This window comes from Chrysoperla carnea, chromosome 4 (assembly GCF_905475395.1).
Source record: "Chrysoperla carnea chromosome 4, inChrCarn1.1, whole genome shotgun sequence".
NCBI classification, from domain to species: Eukaryota; Metazoa; Arthropoda; class Insecta; order Neuroptera; family Chrysopidae; genus Chrysoperla; species Chrysoperla carnea.
Window position 1 is genome coordinate 29,888,486 of NC_058340.1, and position 18,145 is coordinate 29,906,630.

General features: G+C 27.1%; 1 protein-coding gene across 3 annotated transcripts in view; it reads left to right on the plus strand.

Annotated features, from left to right (window-relative positions):
* The window catches only part of LOC123297346, a 50,968-nt gene that overhangs the window by 18,112 nt on the left and 14,711 nt on the right, over positions 1-18,145 (plus strand). The window contains exons 1-2 of one of the 3 annotated variants that reach the window (XM_044878972.1): positions 6,935-6,954; positions 14,992-15,193. The exons of 1 other annotated variant lie outside the window; for it this stretch is intronic. In XM_044878972.1, coding sequence (XP_044734907.1) covers positions 15,000-15,193 — 194 coding nt within the window. In that variant the 5' untranslated portion in view covers positions 6,935-6,954; positions 14,992-14,999. Of the gene's footprint in view, positions 1-6,934; positions 6,955-14,991; positions 15,194-18,145 lie in introns of those variants that run through there. One more of the 3 variants, XM_044878971.1, reaches the window with a different exon arrangement.

An 18,145-nucleotide genomic window follows, 5' to 3' on the forward strand; every position in this document is an offset into this window, starting at 1 on the left:
TAAAAGGTCATATAAAATTTATATGTGTAAAAAAGTTTTTTTTTTAATATCGTGGTGCGATAAAGATTACAATAAATTTCATTAAATTATTAGGAGTGTCAATAATTCTCTACCCACTATTGAAACGATATACCATAACTAAAGTAATATGAATTTCTTTTTATTTCACTTTTTAATAACTCAACCTGTTTAAATGTGAATGGGATCATTCTTATAATGAAAATAGATCAAATTTTTTGCAACTATCTATTTGATTTTTATACCATGCATGTATGTAATATGCAAGGTATACTAAGTTTAGTCCCAAGTTTGTAACGCTTAAATATATGGAGGCTATGAACAAAATTTTGGTATAGGTGTTCATAAAATCACCTAATTAGTCCATTTCCGGTTGTACCTCCATCCGTCCGTCTGTGAACATTATACTTAACTTAAAAACGAAAAAATATATCAAGCTGAAATTTTTACAGCGTAATCAGGACGTAAAAAGTGAGGCCGTGATCGTAAATGAGCAACAAAGGTCAATTTAGTCTTAGGGCCGTAGGACCCATCTTGTAAACCGTTAGAGATAGAACAAAAGTTTAAATGTAAAAAATGTTCCTTATTAAAAAATAAACAACTTTTGTTTGAAACATTTTTATATAGAATTTTTACATTTTTATTTAGATATCTGAAGTAATTTTCAAATTATTGAAAATTTTGTTTAATTATTTAGCTTTCAATATTTCGAAAACCAAGGCAGATATCGAAAAATTGTATTTCTATTTTTCGTCTACATTCATGAGGTTATAATAAAATACATCATCAAAGTTGAAAATAAGGTAGAAAATTTCAATTACAAGTCTATAAACTTGCCTTGGCGCTCGTACTAAATTAAACAAAGGTAGTCAAATACATAAAAGTGGTAACACCTTACTGGACAATATGTATTTTAAAAGCGATAATTTTTCAATTTTTACACCACTAGTATATGCCCATTAACTAGCAAATTAGCAAAATGTAAATAAATTTTTTTTAAATATTCTTAAGAGGTATTAATTATTTTTAAAGAATTTGTAAAACATAAATATAATATGAGTAAATTCGAAGTCTTCAGAATTTGATTGTTAAGATCATGATTACTTTGAAAAATATTATAAAATTATAAGTATAAGCTTTTTTAAATGACAAAACAATTTATAATAATTTTCATCAAATCAGTTTTTCCAATACTGCGAACAAGTCCAACATTGTAAAATTTGTAACGCCAATCATTTTTTTATTTATTTATTTGAACAAAACGTTTGGTTATTTTGTTCTCACAAAATTGGTAAATTTAAAATTAGTTTTTAGAAACATAATATATACAATTTTTTTAATTTATTATTTAAAATAATAAATAGTATATTGTAATATTTTAAAATGCATTCCTTTAAATTGACTCATAAAGTAAATCTGATTATAAAATTTCTTTGTTCGATTTTAAAATGAGATTATTATATTTTTTATTTAAAAAAAAACATTTATAATTTATATCAATAAAGTATTTTTTTAAACTATTTTTTTGCTTCCGTAGACAAAACTTTGCTTACTAAATATAGACGATGTTTTAATATTTATAAATTAGTGTTGGATTGAATAAATAAACAATTGTTTTATCTCAGAAATTGATTCTGAATTGAATTCTTATCACGAAAATTTTCTTTCTAGCTGAGTTACTACATTTTCTACCTGTCCAGATTTACATTTTTATTTTTACATTATTATATTTTACGAATAGTTTTGTTGTTAATCTTCAATCTCTAACTAACGAATTGAACATTTCATTACTAAAAGTTAATTTTAAGAAGGAATGCTTCTATGGTCTTACTATCAGAGTGCGGAATAGAGTGAAGAGTGCGAAGAAGAACAAAGTTTCTGACATTTTGTAGAGTTTGATGGAGAATATCATGTTTTGACATCAGATTGGATTTAGTTCTTCGGGTTGCTTTAATAGCCAATTTAGATTCTAAACGGTAAAAGATCCAATAACACTTTAAATTGGAAAGTAAAAAAATTAACAATTTTTGTTCAAATTTTCGAAAAACGTAAGCTTTCGTACGAATTGCGAATTAAAAATATGTCATTATTGCATTTAATCGAAAGAAAATAAGCTTAAAGTTTATCGATAATTGTAGGTCAAAGTCATGGACACAGGCGAATGTCCTCTATTGCCCTTGACAACTTTTGACTAAAGCATTTTTCCGTGATCTTTTCTGAGACATTTTAAAGTCGCATTTTTTTAACCTCGTATGTATATAATCTATGCAGATATGTTGTTTATTGCAGATGCAAATTCCAAAAATGTAGGTACACTACTTATTTTCGATTATCAAATCGAATTTATCCAATACAACACTATTTTTAATGTGAATATAAGAAGGCAATATGATCATCTAAATTTTATGGGAAAGATTTATATGATAAATTTTAATTATTATTTTTATTCAATGATGATTGTTTTGATTTCCTATTTAAAAATTTCCTTTTAGAGTATTGACATTCTATTATTTATTGTTGATTGAACATCTGTCAATATGATTTTTAATTATAAATAACATATCCGATAAGTTTTTTAAATTAATTGTTAATAAACTTCAGGAGATAGTATATTGATTATGAATATTTATTTTACCAGGCGGTCACCTTCGGCAATATTGCTTAAATTACTATTATAGGCAAAAATACAATTTTCTCAATCGGCCGATAATTTCCTTGTAAGCAATTGCGCTTTGAATTCGACGCTAACCATATCCTCAGCTAAAAATCGATTCATTTGCGTCGATTTCAAAGCGTAATTTTTCACAGAAAACTTAATGGAGTCGATAATTTAATTTTATACCTTTTTTATGCATTTTATTTCGAGTCGGTTTTATGTTTTGCAAGAAATTCACTTTTTAATCCTTTTAGTGCGTTTAACTTTACTTTCCTACGAATGAAACAAATACAGTTACACGTATTTGTTAATATCTTAAAACTGCTGAACCAATTTTGGTAAATCAATTATGAGACCACTTGGAAAGTACACCCTTCCAAACCAATAAAAAAATTCAAAATCGGTTCACAATTGGCAGTGCAATCGGTGAACATACATAAGAATCGGTTCACAGATTAAAATTCGGTTGAGGAACCATCAATCTTTTCCTATTTTTCTACCTTTAGAGACGAAATTTTTATCAAATTTATTTGGAACCGACCTCTATACTTCGAAATCGGAATACTCTGTAAAAACTTATACGTGGTCATACTCATAATTCGCCCACAATTCAACAATTTTTAGGCCTGTAATGTTGAAATTTTGAGACTAGCACAATCATTGAATGTAGTAAAACACATCTCTCTTGCACTTCCTTGTACGTAACGACATCGAAAATTTTCGACAACTCTTAAAACTCATAAACCATTAACCATTGAATATTGAAATTCTTAATTTATAAATATTATAACACATCAAATTATAATACATATATCTATCTCTGGTTTAGTCCTTTCTTATATGTGGCGATATCAAAATTCAGATTTAGTTAAAAGTGTCCGTTTTAGCTATATCGTCAATGTCGTCAACGTCAAAATCTTTCTGTAAGATTTCTATCAATTCATTATCAATCAACTACCAAGGACAGCAAACTGCTCAAAAGTAGGCTGTTGTGAAGATGATTGCGGGGGTGGATAAACTATAAATTTAATATTTACCTTACATTTAAAAAAAAAATGTTTTATTTATTTTGGGAAGAAAAGTATTAGAAGGTCACCACCAATTGAAAAGATTTTGTTTTAAAATTTTTGTTAAACTAAAACAAACACAAAATTGCGGAAATTTTTATCAAAACAAATTATAATTAATTGCAACGAAATTTGTCATTGAATTTGAAACTGAAACAAATTCAACTTTGTATGTAGGTATCTAAAGATTATGATGACTGACCTCAACAAGAGTATGATGTAAAAATTCAGCTTAAAAACTATTCAGAATTCAGTAATATCTATTCAAATTCCAAATAAGATTGAAATCTATTCATAAAATTAACTATTGAATTCTAAAAACATATTACATAAAGTTATAAGAATTAAGAAAAAAAAAGATTATGATTCATATATATAAACATTTTTTCATTGAAACTAATAATGAATTTTTCTGAAATAAATAATAATTAATGCGTCTTATGCGTCATTAAAATATTTTTAATATGTTAAATAATAGTTATAATAATTATTTATTATTATATTTGTGTGAAGTTTTATACTAATTACACTTACTTACTTATACCTTTGTCCTTTGTGAAAGACATCAACCATAACTCAGCCATTTTGCTTTAAAGTCTACATAAATATCCATAAATATCAGATATAATCCGAAAATGAATATTTTACTATAAAATCATTGTAACAACCAGAGTAAGGAATTTAAGTTTTAAGCCTATTCCAACCAATTACCATATAATTCTACCACTTTTCTTCTTATTTTTTATCGTCTTCTATCGTTCTAAAAATGACGGACATCATATTTAAACCACTTTCGAAGATTTTATAGCCAATAGTATTTAATATTCTATTGCTAGCCCACAGAATGCAGAATATACTGCAATAAATCAGTAGCTCGAATGTCTGTATATGCTTTCTGTATGCATTTACTTGCGCTTCCACCATATTTATTAAACTTCTTTGATGGTGATGAATTATCTACAATTTTATCAAGTTTCAATACTAAAACCTTCAATAAACAAACAGGAAAATAAATTGGTATTAGGGGTACCAACGTCACGAAAACGTTGATTACAAGAGGGTTGAATTTTCGATATTTCTTTTCTTATTGAAATAAAGTAGGGGTGAAGTATTCTGGCATTTAAGAGCGGTTACGTTTACTGCGTTCGCTAATACGCATTTCCAAAAAAAAACTTTGAAATTCCCGATTTAAAAATTATTTTAAACCACTTTTTAAAAATCATTTTCATAACCCATTAGCAATATAAAAATTATAATAGCTAAACAGTTTTTCAATTACTAATCACGCAGATATTAGCAATGGAGAAACGGCGTAAATTAAGTAAGGGCATAAATTATTTCTCTACGTATTAAAGATGAAGATTCGAGAGTAGTTTTTTTTTTAAATTTCACTTTTTATTTTTATTTATAAAGACTAACCGAATCGTACGCACAGAAAGAAGCTATTAATAAACAACAAAAAACAAAAATTGTACTTTTTTTACCTTTTAATACAAAACCAATACGCTTTTAAGAAGTTACATACAATTTTTATTTTAGTTTATTATCATTATATTAAATAATTTAATTAATAAACTATTGTAATTTAGGCGGAATCCAAATTTGATTATCTTTCAAACATAAGCCTAATCCACACTTTTCAATCATCGATAACATCTATCTACAAACTTTCATCTAAGAAAATTTATCGCTTTTTGCCTGAGACAATAGAAAATCAACCATATTTTCATGTCAATGGGTCATACAGGGTAATTAGTATCCAAAAAACTTAAAAATATAATTTTTTTGATGATTTGGTAAGAATATTTTGAAATTCCTTCCAAATTGCTTTAAAATGAAAGTTTTTCGTGACGTATTTAAACGATATCTCAAAAATTACTCACCAAATTCTTGAATTTTCCTGATTTTTGTATATTTTAATCCAAAATTACCCTACATACCAAGTTTCAGCCAAATACAAAACAAAGTCTTGTTTTTACTTAACACCCCTTTAAAAAATTCAAAAAAAATCGAGAAGTTTTCATGGTGATATTTAAAAAAGTTGGGGAGTTTCCATTAACTATACGTGGCTTAATGATTCATAGGAGTAAACAGTTTTAGATTTAGATTTAATTTATTCAGGTTTTAACTTTAATTTAAATTCTTTTTTTAATTTCCACCGACTAGTTTTGGAGAAATCTATGAAAACATATCACCCATCTACCGTTTTAGCATAAAACTAATGTTAAAAATGTCTACTTTTGAAGTCATTTATTTATTTAATTAATCGGGCAACTCCCCTAAAATTTTCAGAATTGATTTAGACTTAGCCACGCTTCATATATAAATTTAAAAAAATCAAGTTTTTTATTTAAATTGCTGTGGTGCCTGTATATTCTCATACTACAAATTATTTTCATTGTAGCAAAGAAATATAACAAGAGAATTACGTAGCTTGACTTCATCGCATCCCTTCCCTGAAGTAGCTCAGCGTAGCTTTTGTATTAATCTACTTCACCTTTTTTCGGTCCTCGTGATTTATAGATGCTTCCTTGTCATTCAATCGAAAAATTAGAATAATTTTTCCTTTTTTTTTCTTTCACGTAAAATTCGGTTTACTATTCGAGGTATTATTATACTTTATATATGTAAAGGGTTTATCAGGGGACTTTACGCCCCGCTCCCCGGGTTTTCTACCTCAAACAAATCATTTTCAAAACCAAAAATATTAAAACAAACTTTTGTTAAATTCATTTATAGCTTTATTTTTATTGTTTTTTTTTCCTTATATATTCATTTGGTATATAAAATAATCTGATACAATGATATTATACTTGCACTATACAATAATAGTGGGATATACAAAACCATTGGTGGTTATAGCCCGCGCGCAATCATTACACTTATGTATGGATGACGGTCAACTTAGTCATCTTGTGGTGTGTATCAAACTAAGCTAAAATAATACCTTATACTTATAAAAATATTATAGTGAATTATTAAATCATAATTTATTAATTTAATATAGTTCATTTATTATTAATTAATTCATAATAAATTTCATATTAAATTAAATCAGTGTTTTTTTTAATATTAAAATATATTTTTAATCAAGTGCTGTTTTTAAATTTTAACGTATTTATTTGTGCTTTATTTAATATATTGATTCTTTATTAAACCGGTATTATTTTTTGAATTTTCGTAATTTTTGTGTTTGAAACGGCTATTATTAAGGTAAACAAAAGTCTTTAAAATAGTTTTAATATTATTGAACAATATATTTTTTTGAAGATTTTAACAATGAGTAAAATATAATTAAATTTGCGTCGAGATATAAATAAAAAATAAATTAAAAATAAACAATTTTTGGCATTTTAGCAATAATTTAATTGAATTTTTGTTAATTTTAAGCTGAGATACATGTAGTTATATTAACTAGGTATTTCGGCTGCATCTTAATCATTTTCAGTTGTTCGCTCCGAATTATAATAATTGTATTGTAATTGTATTCAAAGTATTAATTTTTTGATATAAAAATCGATTTTTAGTCCGAAAAACAAATCGACTTTAAACATTCCTCTCGATGAAAAAATTTTTCGCTAGTTTTTCAATGCATCTGAAAATGCTTAATAAATAGCGTAGGAGTTAATCACTGACTATACCTTGAATTTGAAACAATTTTTAAAACGAGTTGGGAATCTGATCTATATACAACTTTGTTTTTACGTATGCCGTTTATTAATTTTTAATTAAGATAGTACAGTAGAGGTATTACGATGCTGAAATTAATCATAAATTTCAATTATTTCAATCTTTTACAATTCACAGTCTCGATAGGGAAACTTTCAAAGAGTATATTTGCATTGAAGAATATCCGAGATGTATTTTTACTTAATTAGAATAATTTTCGAAGTCTGTGTTTGTCCTTCTAAAAACGGATACATTTTTATCGAAGTCATTTTTAACAATTATTTGTTATTTCTATATATATACTTTTAGAAATCCAATTTTTTGGAATCAAATCAAATTATTTAAGAAATTTTCTAACACAATACAAATTAATTTACTCTCAATTCTCAATTTGTGCCAGAGCGTACCATTACTAAATCATAATTTCCGGCTCAATTGATAAGCATTAAAATGTATTTAATATGTAAGCAAAAAAAAAAATTTTTGGTGCTAAACACTCTCACAACCTCTGTATAGCAAAAATTTTAGTGACTTTAAAACTAGTTAATGACTCTAGTTTGAAATGAAGTTTTTGCAACAAATCTAAATTTTTGTGCAGAACCGCGATTTTTAAGTACAGACCCTGTCAAATTTTTATTTTCGCCATTGCCAATATTGATGTTTACTCACTTCTTTTCTATTCTTCTTATTCGAATAACAGCTAAACGGATATTTATAAATTTTGAGCTGATGACGAAATTAAAAATGTTTCAGACCTATACTTAAAAAGTTCAAATCTCTCTCCCTTACTTAGTGTTTTCGGTCTACCTTTGGACTATGTTTACACGAATTTTTGGAGGTGAAGTTCAACTCCATTTTTTTTCAGAGGTGAAAAACAACACCTGTACACTAAATATTACGTAACAATATGAACATGGAAGTAAAAATTAAAAATTTTGTTATCGAATCCGACAACATAAAAAAAGTAATAAAAATTTGATGATAATATCAATTTTATTTGTTGAGTAATAATAATAAGACACTCAAAATTTGATTAATTATAATATACCTACATGCTTACATTGTTTTAAAGAATACACAATTAAAATATTCTAAATTTTTTGAAAATTTTATTAATTTATTTTTAAAACAATTGGAAGGAAAAACCAATGATTTTCTTAATTGTTTGAGTCATGTTCGTTGTGAAAACTATCAAGGATTATTATAAAATAGCGTTAATAATAATATACAATGAGTATTGAAATTATTGAAGAAGAAATAAATCATCAAATCCTATTATTATGACATGTTCTGTACACTATATATATTGAAGAAAAAAAATCCAGATTGAATTGAATTGATTGAATTTGGAAAAATATAATCGACACAATGAGAATCGTTTTAAATATTTTCTGCAACTTTTTCAGTTATTTTCTTTCCGCAATTTTTTTGGTTTTTGTTTGTAATTCAAGATAATAGAGAAAATGCATGTTCCCTTATTTTAAGTGAATGTCTTACTTTAACATTATTTTAAGTGAATGTCTTACTCTTACACTAACAAGAAATAAGTACATCGATAGAAAAAAAGGATAATTAAAAAGCTGTTTAAGGAAATTATGTTTGAAATTAACCAAAAAAGAAAGTACAAGCTCAGCAATACAATATCAGACAAAGATTCAGAAATACTTATATATCTATAAGATATCAATATTATCTATGCGTAAGAGAGTTAATCAAGAATTCGCTGAAAATGTATACTGACTTTTCCAATCAATTGTTATCATGAAAATGGATATGTTTGAATGATTAATTAATATAATTAACGGATATAACGGATTAATTAATATAATTACGTTCTAAAATAGAATTAATATTTATTTATAAATAGTTTTCTTCGAAAATGAACAAATATAAGATTTTTCATGCTTGAAATTTTGCATTAAAGTGCTCCACTTAAAATTATTTCCTTCTTTTGTTTTTGATTCGCGTGTGTTTTTTCACAAAAAATGCATTTTCCAGTTTTAATGGTAGTTGTTTAGTTAAATTCTAACCAAAATTTTCCTCTTTTTTTAGCAGAATGTAGAAATTAGCCATGAATACTCAAATACCCAAAATAATACCTTCTTCCATAGAATCTTAATAAATAATAATTATGTAGATTTTTATAGATGATATTTATATATTTATATATTAACAACTTAAATTCTAACTAATTTACATAAATTCGAAATCGTCAATAAGGTGCACTTTCATTTGCTAGAAATTTTCATATTCATTAAATTTGATTAACAATTTATCTTATATCATGAAAATAATAGTTAACCCATTCGATTCAACAAGTGAAATTTACAAAATTTAAAAAACTCCCTACAAATACGATTTATTCCTTGTAAACCGAGTTTTGGAAACCTAGCTATAATATGTTCTCAATCGAGTCGGTTCAATCGTTTAGGAGCTACGATGCCACTGAGAAACACACAAACGCACAATTAAACACTTTAAACTTATAACACTCCTTCTTAAATCAATATCAAAATGATGGTGAAAGACATCAGATGAGATGAAATGAATACTTAAAGAGCAATCATTTTTTGGGACAAATTTTTGGAAATATTGAAATTGAAATATTTGAGTTGAGTTTGTTCTTTTGGATTATTGTTTTTAATTACCTGATTATTTTACCATTTCACTTTTCAAAATGAATTGAACCAGGTTTATTTGACCATTCATTTCCATAGTAAATATTTATATGTTAAAATTATTACGTCATGCATTTTCCAAACTTAATCGATTTTGACTTTAAGCTCGAACTCTAAACATAGCTAAGAACACTCTCCTAAGAAATTACCTCTCAAAAGAAACCAAAAAAATTAAAATCGGTTCATCCGTTTAGGCGCTACGATGCCACAGACAGACAAACACACAGGCACACACGCAAATAGCGTTCAAACTTATAACACCCCTTTTTTAATTCGGGGGCTAAAAAAATATATTTTACATGGTAACTATTCTGCTGAATAAAGTTTAACGCCCGTTAAATATGGAATTCCGCAATAATAACGAAAAATCATACAATGTTCAATATTAAACGAACTCACTTTACATTCATATATGACATTGTTGGTGTATTATATTTCATAACCAATCTCGCATGAATATCATTTTACTTAAATTACATAGAAAACAATATTTTAATGTAATTATTACTCGAATGATTTCTGTTATAATAAGGCTTTATGATCCTCCCAACAACAACAACAACAACAAAATTATAAATTTTTATTTGTTTTTGAGATAAATATGCGGCTACAATCAAGGTCATTTTGTCTCTAAAACAAAGAAAGTTATGTAAATATTGCAAAAATGTTGGTGCAATTATATCTAGATTTTAATTCTTAATAAATACACTGTTGGCGTCATTATATGGTTTTTTCATCCGGTGAATAATTAAAGAAGCTGCTTCCGGATGGTATTGGGAAATGATATGGATGTAGCTTAAAATATGGCAGAAACTATTGATGAGAACTAATTCTAGAACAATTGATGAGATTTCAAAAACTCGGAAACGTATTACAGTCAAAGAAACACACAAACGGATATATACAGAGTGTATCAGAATAGTTGGTCAATAATCAAGGACGCAATAGGGTACACCGAAAAAAGCATTTTGATCTTAGGAACGTGTGATAGAGTTTAAAATTAAATAGCAAACATATTTCTCATTAAATTACTATAAACTTTGGTCGAAACAGTTTTTCGAAAACACAACGAAATTGATAGAGATTCGACACAGTTTGAGCGTTCTCGAACACATGTTTCGCATACTTAAGTGCTTGTTTCGGTGTGGTGTACTCTATAACAAACTGGATTGTTAACCATTTATTTCGGTGTATTCTGTAGTGTATCTATAAAATTGGAAATTGTTCACAACTATTTTAACTATTTTGCAATAATCCTATTTACAAAAATGTTTTTTAGTAATTTCAAAAATAATAAATAGTACCATAAAATTTTTAGAACAATTAAGTATTATTTGTAATCATTTTATGAAATCTAATTAAAACTAATTGTAGAATATAAAAATCAATTCTTAAAAATATTATTTTAAAACCAAGTATTTATTTAATATACCTAATGAACTAAAAAGTAAATTTTTATGAACCAAAATAATTATGAAAAATTGTTATTTACCCGTTTTAATTATTATCTACTAGCAGATCCCCGCCCGCTTTAGCCCTCACATATCCTCCCATTTGTTCACAATTTTATGGATTTTAATTTTTTGGTGGGGAACTCTAACTTTTTTGAAAATGAAGTTTTGTCCATGATACTCGCTGGCATTGTAACTTTCTATAGGTCCAATCATTAAATTAACACTTTAAAAAATTGCAAAAAATCGAGTTTTTTTTTATCTCCAATTTCGATAAAACTCAGTATATAAGGTAATTTTGACCCAAAAACTACAAAAATTTGATGGCTGGTCGAATAGTTTTTGAGATACGGACTAAAATCGAATCAAATATTGTGATATCTCAGAAACTCTGCATCCAATCATTAAATTAACCTGATTTTTATACTTTTTGAGTCAAAATTACCCCATCCACCGCATTTCATCAAATTCCAAAACAAAAATTTTTTTTTCGTTTTTCTCGAAGGGCAACTAAACAATCGTGAATGTTTGACCAACCTTCTTAATTGAAATAAATTCAGCATAAGTCGAATTTAATACATAATAAATGATTTTATTACATTGATTTGTATTTTACTGCCATGTTTTTCTTACTGCTATATAGTTGGCCCATGAACTTGGCTTAAATTATAATATAAAATACCATATACAATGTCATTGCTTATAATTTAGACATATGATTTGCATTAAATTATGAATGAAGCATGCAAAATAAAAATTTATGAGATGAGATAATCGGCATACGTAGTATTTCAATTTATTCAAATTGAACATCAATCATTTTTATTAAATATTGTTTTTTTTGGTATTATACAATAAACGTTTACTAATAGTTAGTTTTTGTTATTATTTATAAATAAATTACTAATATTTTTTATTATCTTAAGGTTGTACGATCATTGTATTTATCTGGGCTGGCTGTTGTACCTATCTAGGCTATATTAAATCTTTTTATATTTTTATTCTTCAATCATTCGAAAGCTTCGACAAAATTTTGCGTATTTTGTGCCGTAGTTTCTATTCCCAGATATAATAATTGATCAATAAATATAATTTAAACTAAAAAAATTCATTGGATAAATTTCAACGAAAATTAAGAGGAAAAAACAAAGTTAAAAAGGATTCAAAGTTTTTGAAAGTTGAAAAAAATACGACTTTCAAATTTTAATAAATTTTGTATAAAATAGGATATTATTTTCATAACAGGGAAATATTTATCGTATTTTTAACCAAATTTAAGGTTTCTAAATTATTTGTAAGAAAAATACCAATGAAAAAAAACTTTCGATGCTTTTGTAGTTTTTTTAAATAATAATAGCCGTGGTTTTAATCCCAAACCTCAAAATTATTATGCTTTGATGAAAAAAAAACCTAACTAAATATATGCCTTCTCGACGCCTCCACCAATATGTGTTTCTTTACTAGAAATCAGATTATTTGCACATGATTACTGAAATTAAAACAATTCCTTACATACAGATATAGACATTTATACCCCAGTGAAGCTTATAAGCAATTTAAAATATAAGCTCTTTTAAAAGCTAGTAAGAAAAGGAAAATTTAAGTGAAATTTATCTCTATCAATTCGTGTATATTTTAATTACATTTTACAAAAAAGGATATAATCTTGTAATAGTAACCGTTATCGCATTACCTTAATTTAAAAAACTTATAATATTATGCAAGAATTAATTATAATAATAAAAATTAATTTTTTTTATTTTTATAAATAAATAAACAATATTGTTTATTTGATTATCGATTAATTAATTGTTAATAAATTGATTTTTATTAAATATAAAAAAGGAAACTTTCAAAATAGAAAACAACATAAATAAAAACAATGAAGCCCACCAGATGTTAGAATAATTAGCAATTAAAAATAATAGAAACATATTGGAAATCAATATATTTCTATTATTAATATTCAATTATTCATAACAGAAAGAAAAAAAATTGAAGATCTATCAAAACAAATAGCCCATAGGCATTAAATAATAAGAAAGACGTTCTATATAAGGCAATGGTAAATTTTAGTTGTACCTGTTTAATTTTGGTATAACTCCTGTGTAAGAAATAGGAATAAAGAAAAGTTCATAAACCTTCTATCTTTAAAAATCGTCAAAGCCAATCCCGTAACCACCATATGAAATCTATCGTCCCTTTTTGTATTTTTATTGCGAGATACTTCGAGCCAAATTTTTTTTTAATAGTTAGAGATAAATCATCCTGAGAAGATTACATCGTCTCAGGTACAATCGTCAGATCAATGTATTACTTTGTCTGTGTTATAAAAAAATTGAGATTTTTTAACTTTATGACGTCATCAGAATCCAAAAAATTTAATATTGCTCTATCACATCCAAATTTTATCCAATTTTGATAAACCAAATATGTAATCCTACTAAATTTGGGTCATACTTTTCAAATTTGTGATCAAATTTAATCTAGGTTTTATAGGTTTCAAGAATGTGGAGTCTTGGTCCGGGAATTAAGCACAAAAGTGATAGCTAGCTAAAAATTGACACCACAGCTTAAAAGAATGACCCAAATTAGTGAGTTCCAAAAAAAATTCCAGTAAGATCGGATCAAATTTGCCTTTATAATCCAAAAAGTCGAATTTTTTAACTTTATGGCGTCATCAGGATCCAAAAAATTTAATTTTACACTATCTCATCCAAATTTTATCCAATTTTGATAAACCAAGTATGTAATCCTACTAAATTTGGGTCATACTTTTCAACTTTGTGATCAAAATTAACCTAGCTCTAATTGGTTTCAAGAATGTGGAGTCCTGGTTCTGGAATAAGCACATAAATGATAGCTAGCAAAAAACAGACATCGCAGCTGAAGAAAATGACCCAAAATTAGTGGGTTTCAAAAAAAATTCCAATAAAATCGGATCAAATTTACCTGAGTTATCAAAAAAACCGAATTTTTTATGTAAATTAATGAGCGCCTTTTACATGATTACTTACTTTTTGTATTACGTATAGAACATACTTTTTGTTTTACGCCTGTATTTCTTATGCGCCGGTGAGGGTGCCTCCTTTGCCAAGCCCTAGTTACGGACTTGTATATTACAATTGACAATTTCATTACCCAGACGAAAGTGCTAAGTTAGAAACAGCATCGGAAATTTGTGAATTAAAATATACTAAGTTTGTTCTACATTTGAAAAATTTTCTGTAATTTTCCTTCACGAACATTGCTACCAAATCACATGAATTATCTCTCAGGAATGAGATATTTTTAAGTTTTTCTGAGCAAAACAATTTTCGAATATATTATATTAAGATATTGATTTATATTGCTTTTGCGAAAGTCTCTAAAAACGAAAATCTTCAAAAAAATATATTGTTCAATTTGATGGTTAAATAAATTTTTGGTATAAAACGTAAAATTTTCATCAGAATATAAAATGGCTGTGACAACACATCATGCCATACCAGCATCAAATAACGTAAATAAACCGAACGTAAAACGTTTGGTGTATAACATGTATCGTGATATGCTTGGTTCCTATAACGATAAAGCTAATGATATCGTGGATTCATTACCACGTCGAATGGTACGTGAAGATCAAGGAATTACCAAACAAATTGAAAGTATGATGTAAGTATGTTTTTTTTTTTTGGAATTTTTGTAATAAAATGAAATAAATAATTATTTATGATCTTATGATCACTTTCGATTTTTATTAAAAGCTATATCATCTGTTGTTATTTACTTTCTTCTGAACATTTTTATTGAGTCATCAATTATTTAAGAAAGAATCTTTCTTGTTCAATTTCTTTTTTTTTAAATATTAATTTTTAAATTTTTAATTTTAACGATTCCTTAGCTATTAACCTAAGGTTATATATTAATGGTTGGCTGTTGCCTAAATATAAATTCAAAAAATTTTAGCTTTTAGAGTTTTTTGCGTTGTTTTGTTCTTTCTCGTACAAATATTTACAAATACAAGGCCATGAATAGAGCGATTAATAGAAGGCTACTTAGTAGGAAAATGTCTCTGTAACCAGGAGTCCACCTTTTGTAAATGTGAAAAGAATTTTCATTTGAGAATGGCACATCTTCAACCCAATTAGTGGTGAATTTGAGCAAAAAGGTCCAGAGGCAATTCCCCTTAAAAAAAATTTCACTAGAATCAGGTTTGATATGTTCACTAAAAAAACATGAGACAAAAGAGGCAGTGAGGTCCGGCTACTAGAGCTATATCCGCCATTGATATCGTAACGTAATGGAAGCAATGAAGGGCCGCCAAGAGATTATATCGTAACGTTTATAAAACTGTTGGACTCCCGGAACTTGGACTGCCACCTCTCCAGATTTGATCGGGAGACTTCTGAAATCGTGTAGTTTTCCCTGACTCCCGATATCAACATAAAGTCTCCAGAGTTCAGTAAATAAGATATTTTTTTATTAATTGTTTCATATTCAGGTAAATTCGACAATTCTGACCTGCTTTTATTTTAAATTGCTTAACAACATTACAATCCGATGGTATAATTATATTAATTTCACTTTCGACTTTCTGGTTTATCTCCCGACTTCTCGGAGCTTTGAAGTGGCAATCCTAACCGGAACACTTTTTAAGGAGAAGAATTACAATCAATCAAACTAGTCGTATTATAAAAGCTCTCTCTATCTTTCTCTTCAAACTTAATTCTAATTTTAACCTAATCAAATTGACTTTATGAGTAAGTATAATTAGTGCGCTAGTAAAAAAAAACCGATGTGGAACTTGCATTTACTTTTTGGACAAAAAATTCTTACGTAAGAAAGTATTCAAGGTTTTTTAAGCATTTCACATCCAAAAACTTTCCAATTTCACCAAAAACATGTACTAAAAAATTTATTAGTTATTTAACCTACCAAAAAAAGTAAAAAGATTTCAATCATTGCAGACAGATGCATCCGAAGAAAAATAAAAACAGATTTCATAGCGTGTGCATAGTTTCACTAATATTTATCTTACAACATAAGAGATGGATGCTGCACGAACACCATCGCCACGGTCGTTCAAACACACGTGGAACATTTGAAATTAAAATAATATTCTTGTTGAACTTGTAAACACATATTTTATGTACTTCAAGTTTATTGTATTTGTATTTTGAGTTGTTTTTTTTTTTTCATATTGTATTTGAAATATAAAATAAAATTTCATCAAACATGTGCCGATGCCATTCAACAGTTTTTAACAATACAGCTATGTATTGGTAGAAGAATAAACTCACGATAGTTGATCTACAGATGATTTTAAATAAACGATTTAATGTTGTCTTTCTCAAACTCGCTTTTCTAGTGCCTCCTTACATATGAATCATATTGTGAGGACATAATAAGTGAGCAAGTATCATCCTTACAAAACGAAAAAGTCATTTTTTATTACTCATGGGGCTAGACGCCAATGTGATCCCAGACTCTGAAATGAGGATAAACGATTTAATGTTGTCTGTCTCAAACTCGCTTATCTAGTGCCCCTTAAATATGAATCGTATTGTTAGGACATAATTTTTTAGTAGCCCTAGAAAAGAAAAGTAAATGAGCAACTATCATCGTTACAAAAAGAAATACATGCAGATCTTGCTTAGCGAGTTTACTAAACACTATAGACTCAAAAGCCATCTTCAATTTCTCATGGGGTTGGGCGCTAATGTGATCCCAGACTATGGAACGAGGATACGCCCTATCGAGTTCTAAAAGAATGCACTTGCAAAGTCAGAATAAGATATTCATCCTTGAAACTTGCATTGCAGAGATTGCTTTTTTACCATTTGTACGAAAAAGGCGTAATTTTTTGTTAAATTTCTCATATCGAATCACGTTTGATTAGCTCGTCAAAAAAGTCGAAAATTTCTAAGTACTTGAGAACGTCAGTAAAATAAAAAAAATGATAAGCTATCACGGAGACTATCGACAGAAGTGAAAACTTAAAACTTTGGTATAACCGTGTTTTTTTTAAAAATTTACTAAAAAATTCTATTTATCCCTAACCATGAATTGATTAGAATGCTTTAACACATTCTCATAAGAATGGCTAATAGAAAAAAGTCAGCGAGTAGCAGAATATCATCATATTAAAACCGATATTTCTAATGAGGAAATAAATTATTTAAAAAATTCATTTCCTTTATTCAAAACATTTTTAAAAGATTATATTTTATTACAATAATACTCGTGCTAGAAAATATATTAAAAGAAATTTAAAATATTTTTAATGGATCAAACACAACAGTAGTGAAAAGATAATAAGAAAAATAATAAACAGTATGAAAATCATTTGTTGTGTGTACATAATACACATTACACACCGATATGAGATGATGAGTCGATGCCAAATTTAGCAATTGGCCGGGTCTCAAAACATAAACGCAGTGAACGAACGATAGTGTTGTTTTTCTAGATTATATATTTGATAGAGAATTGAACTCAACCGAATTAAAATTAAACACATTTTACATGTAATACATCATGTTATATTACCTCCATCAATTATAATTTACAAATATTGTGGAAGAATTGGCAGGCACTTTCTAAATTCTACCCAAAAGAAATCAT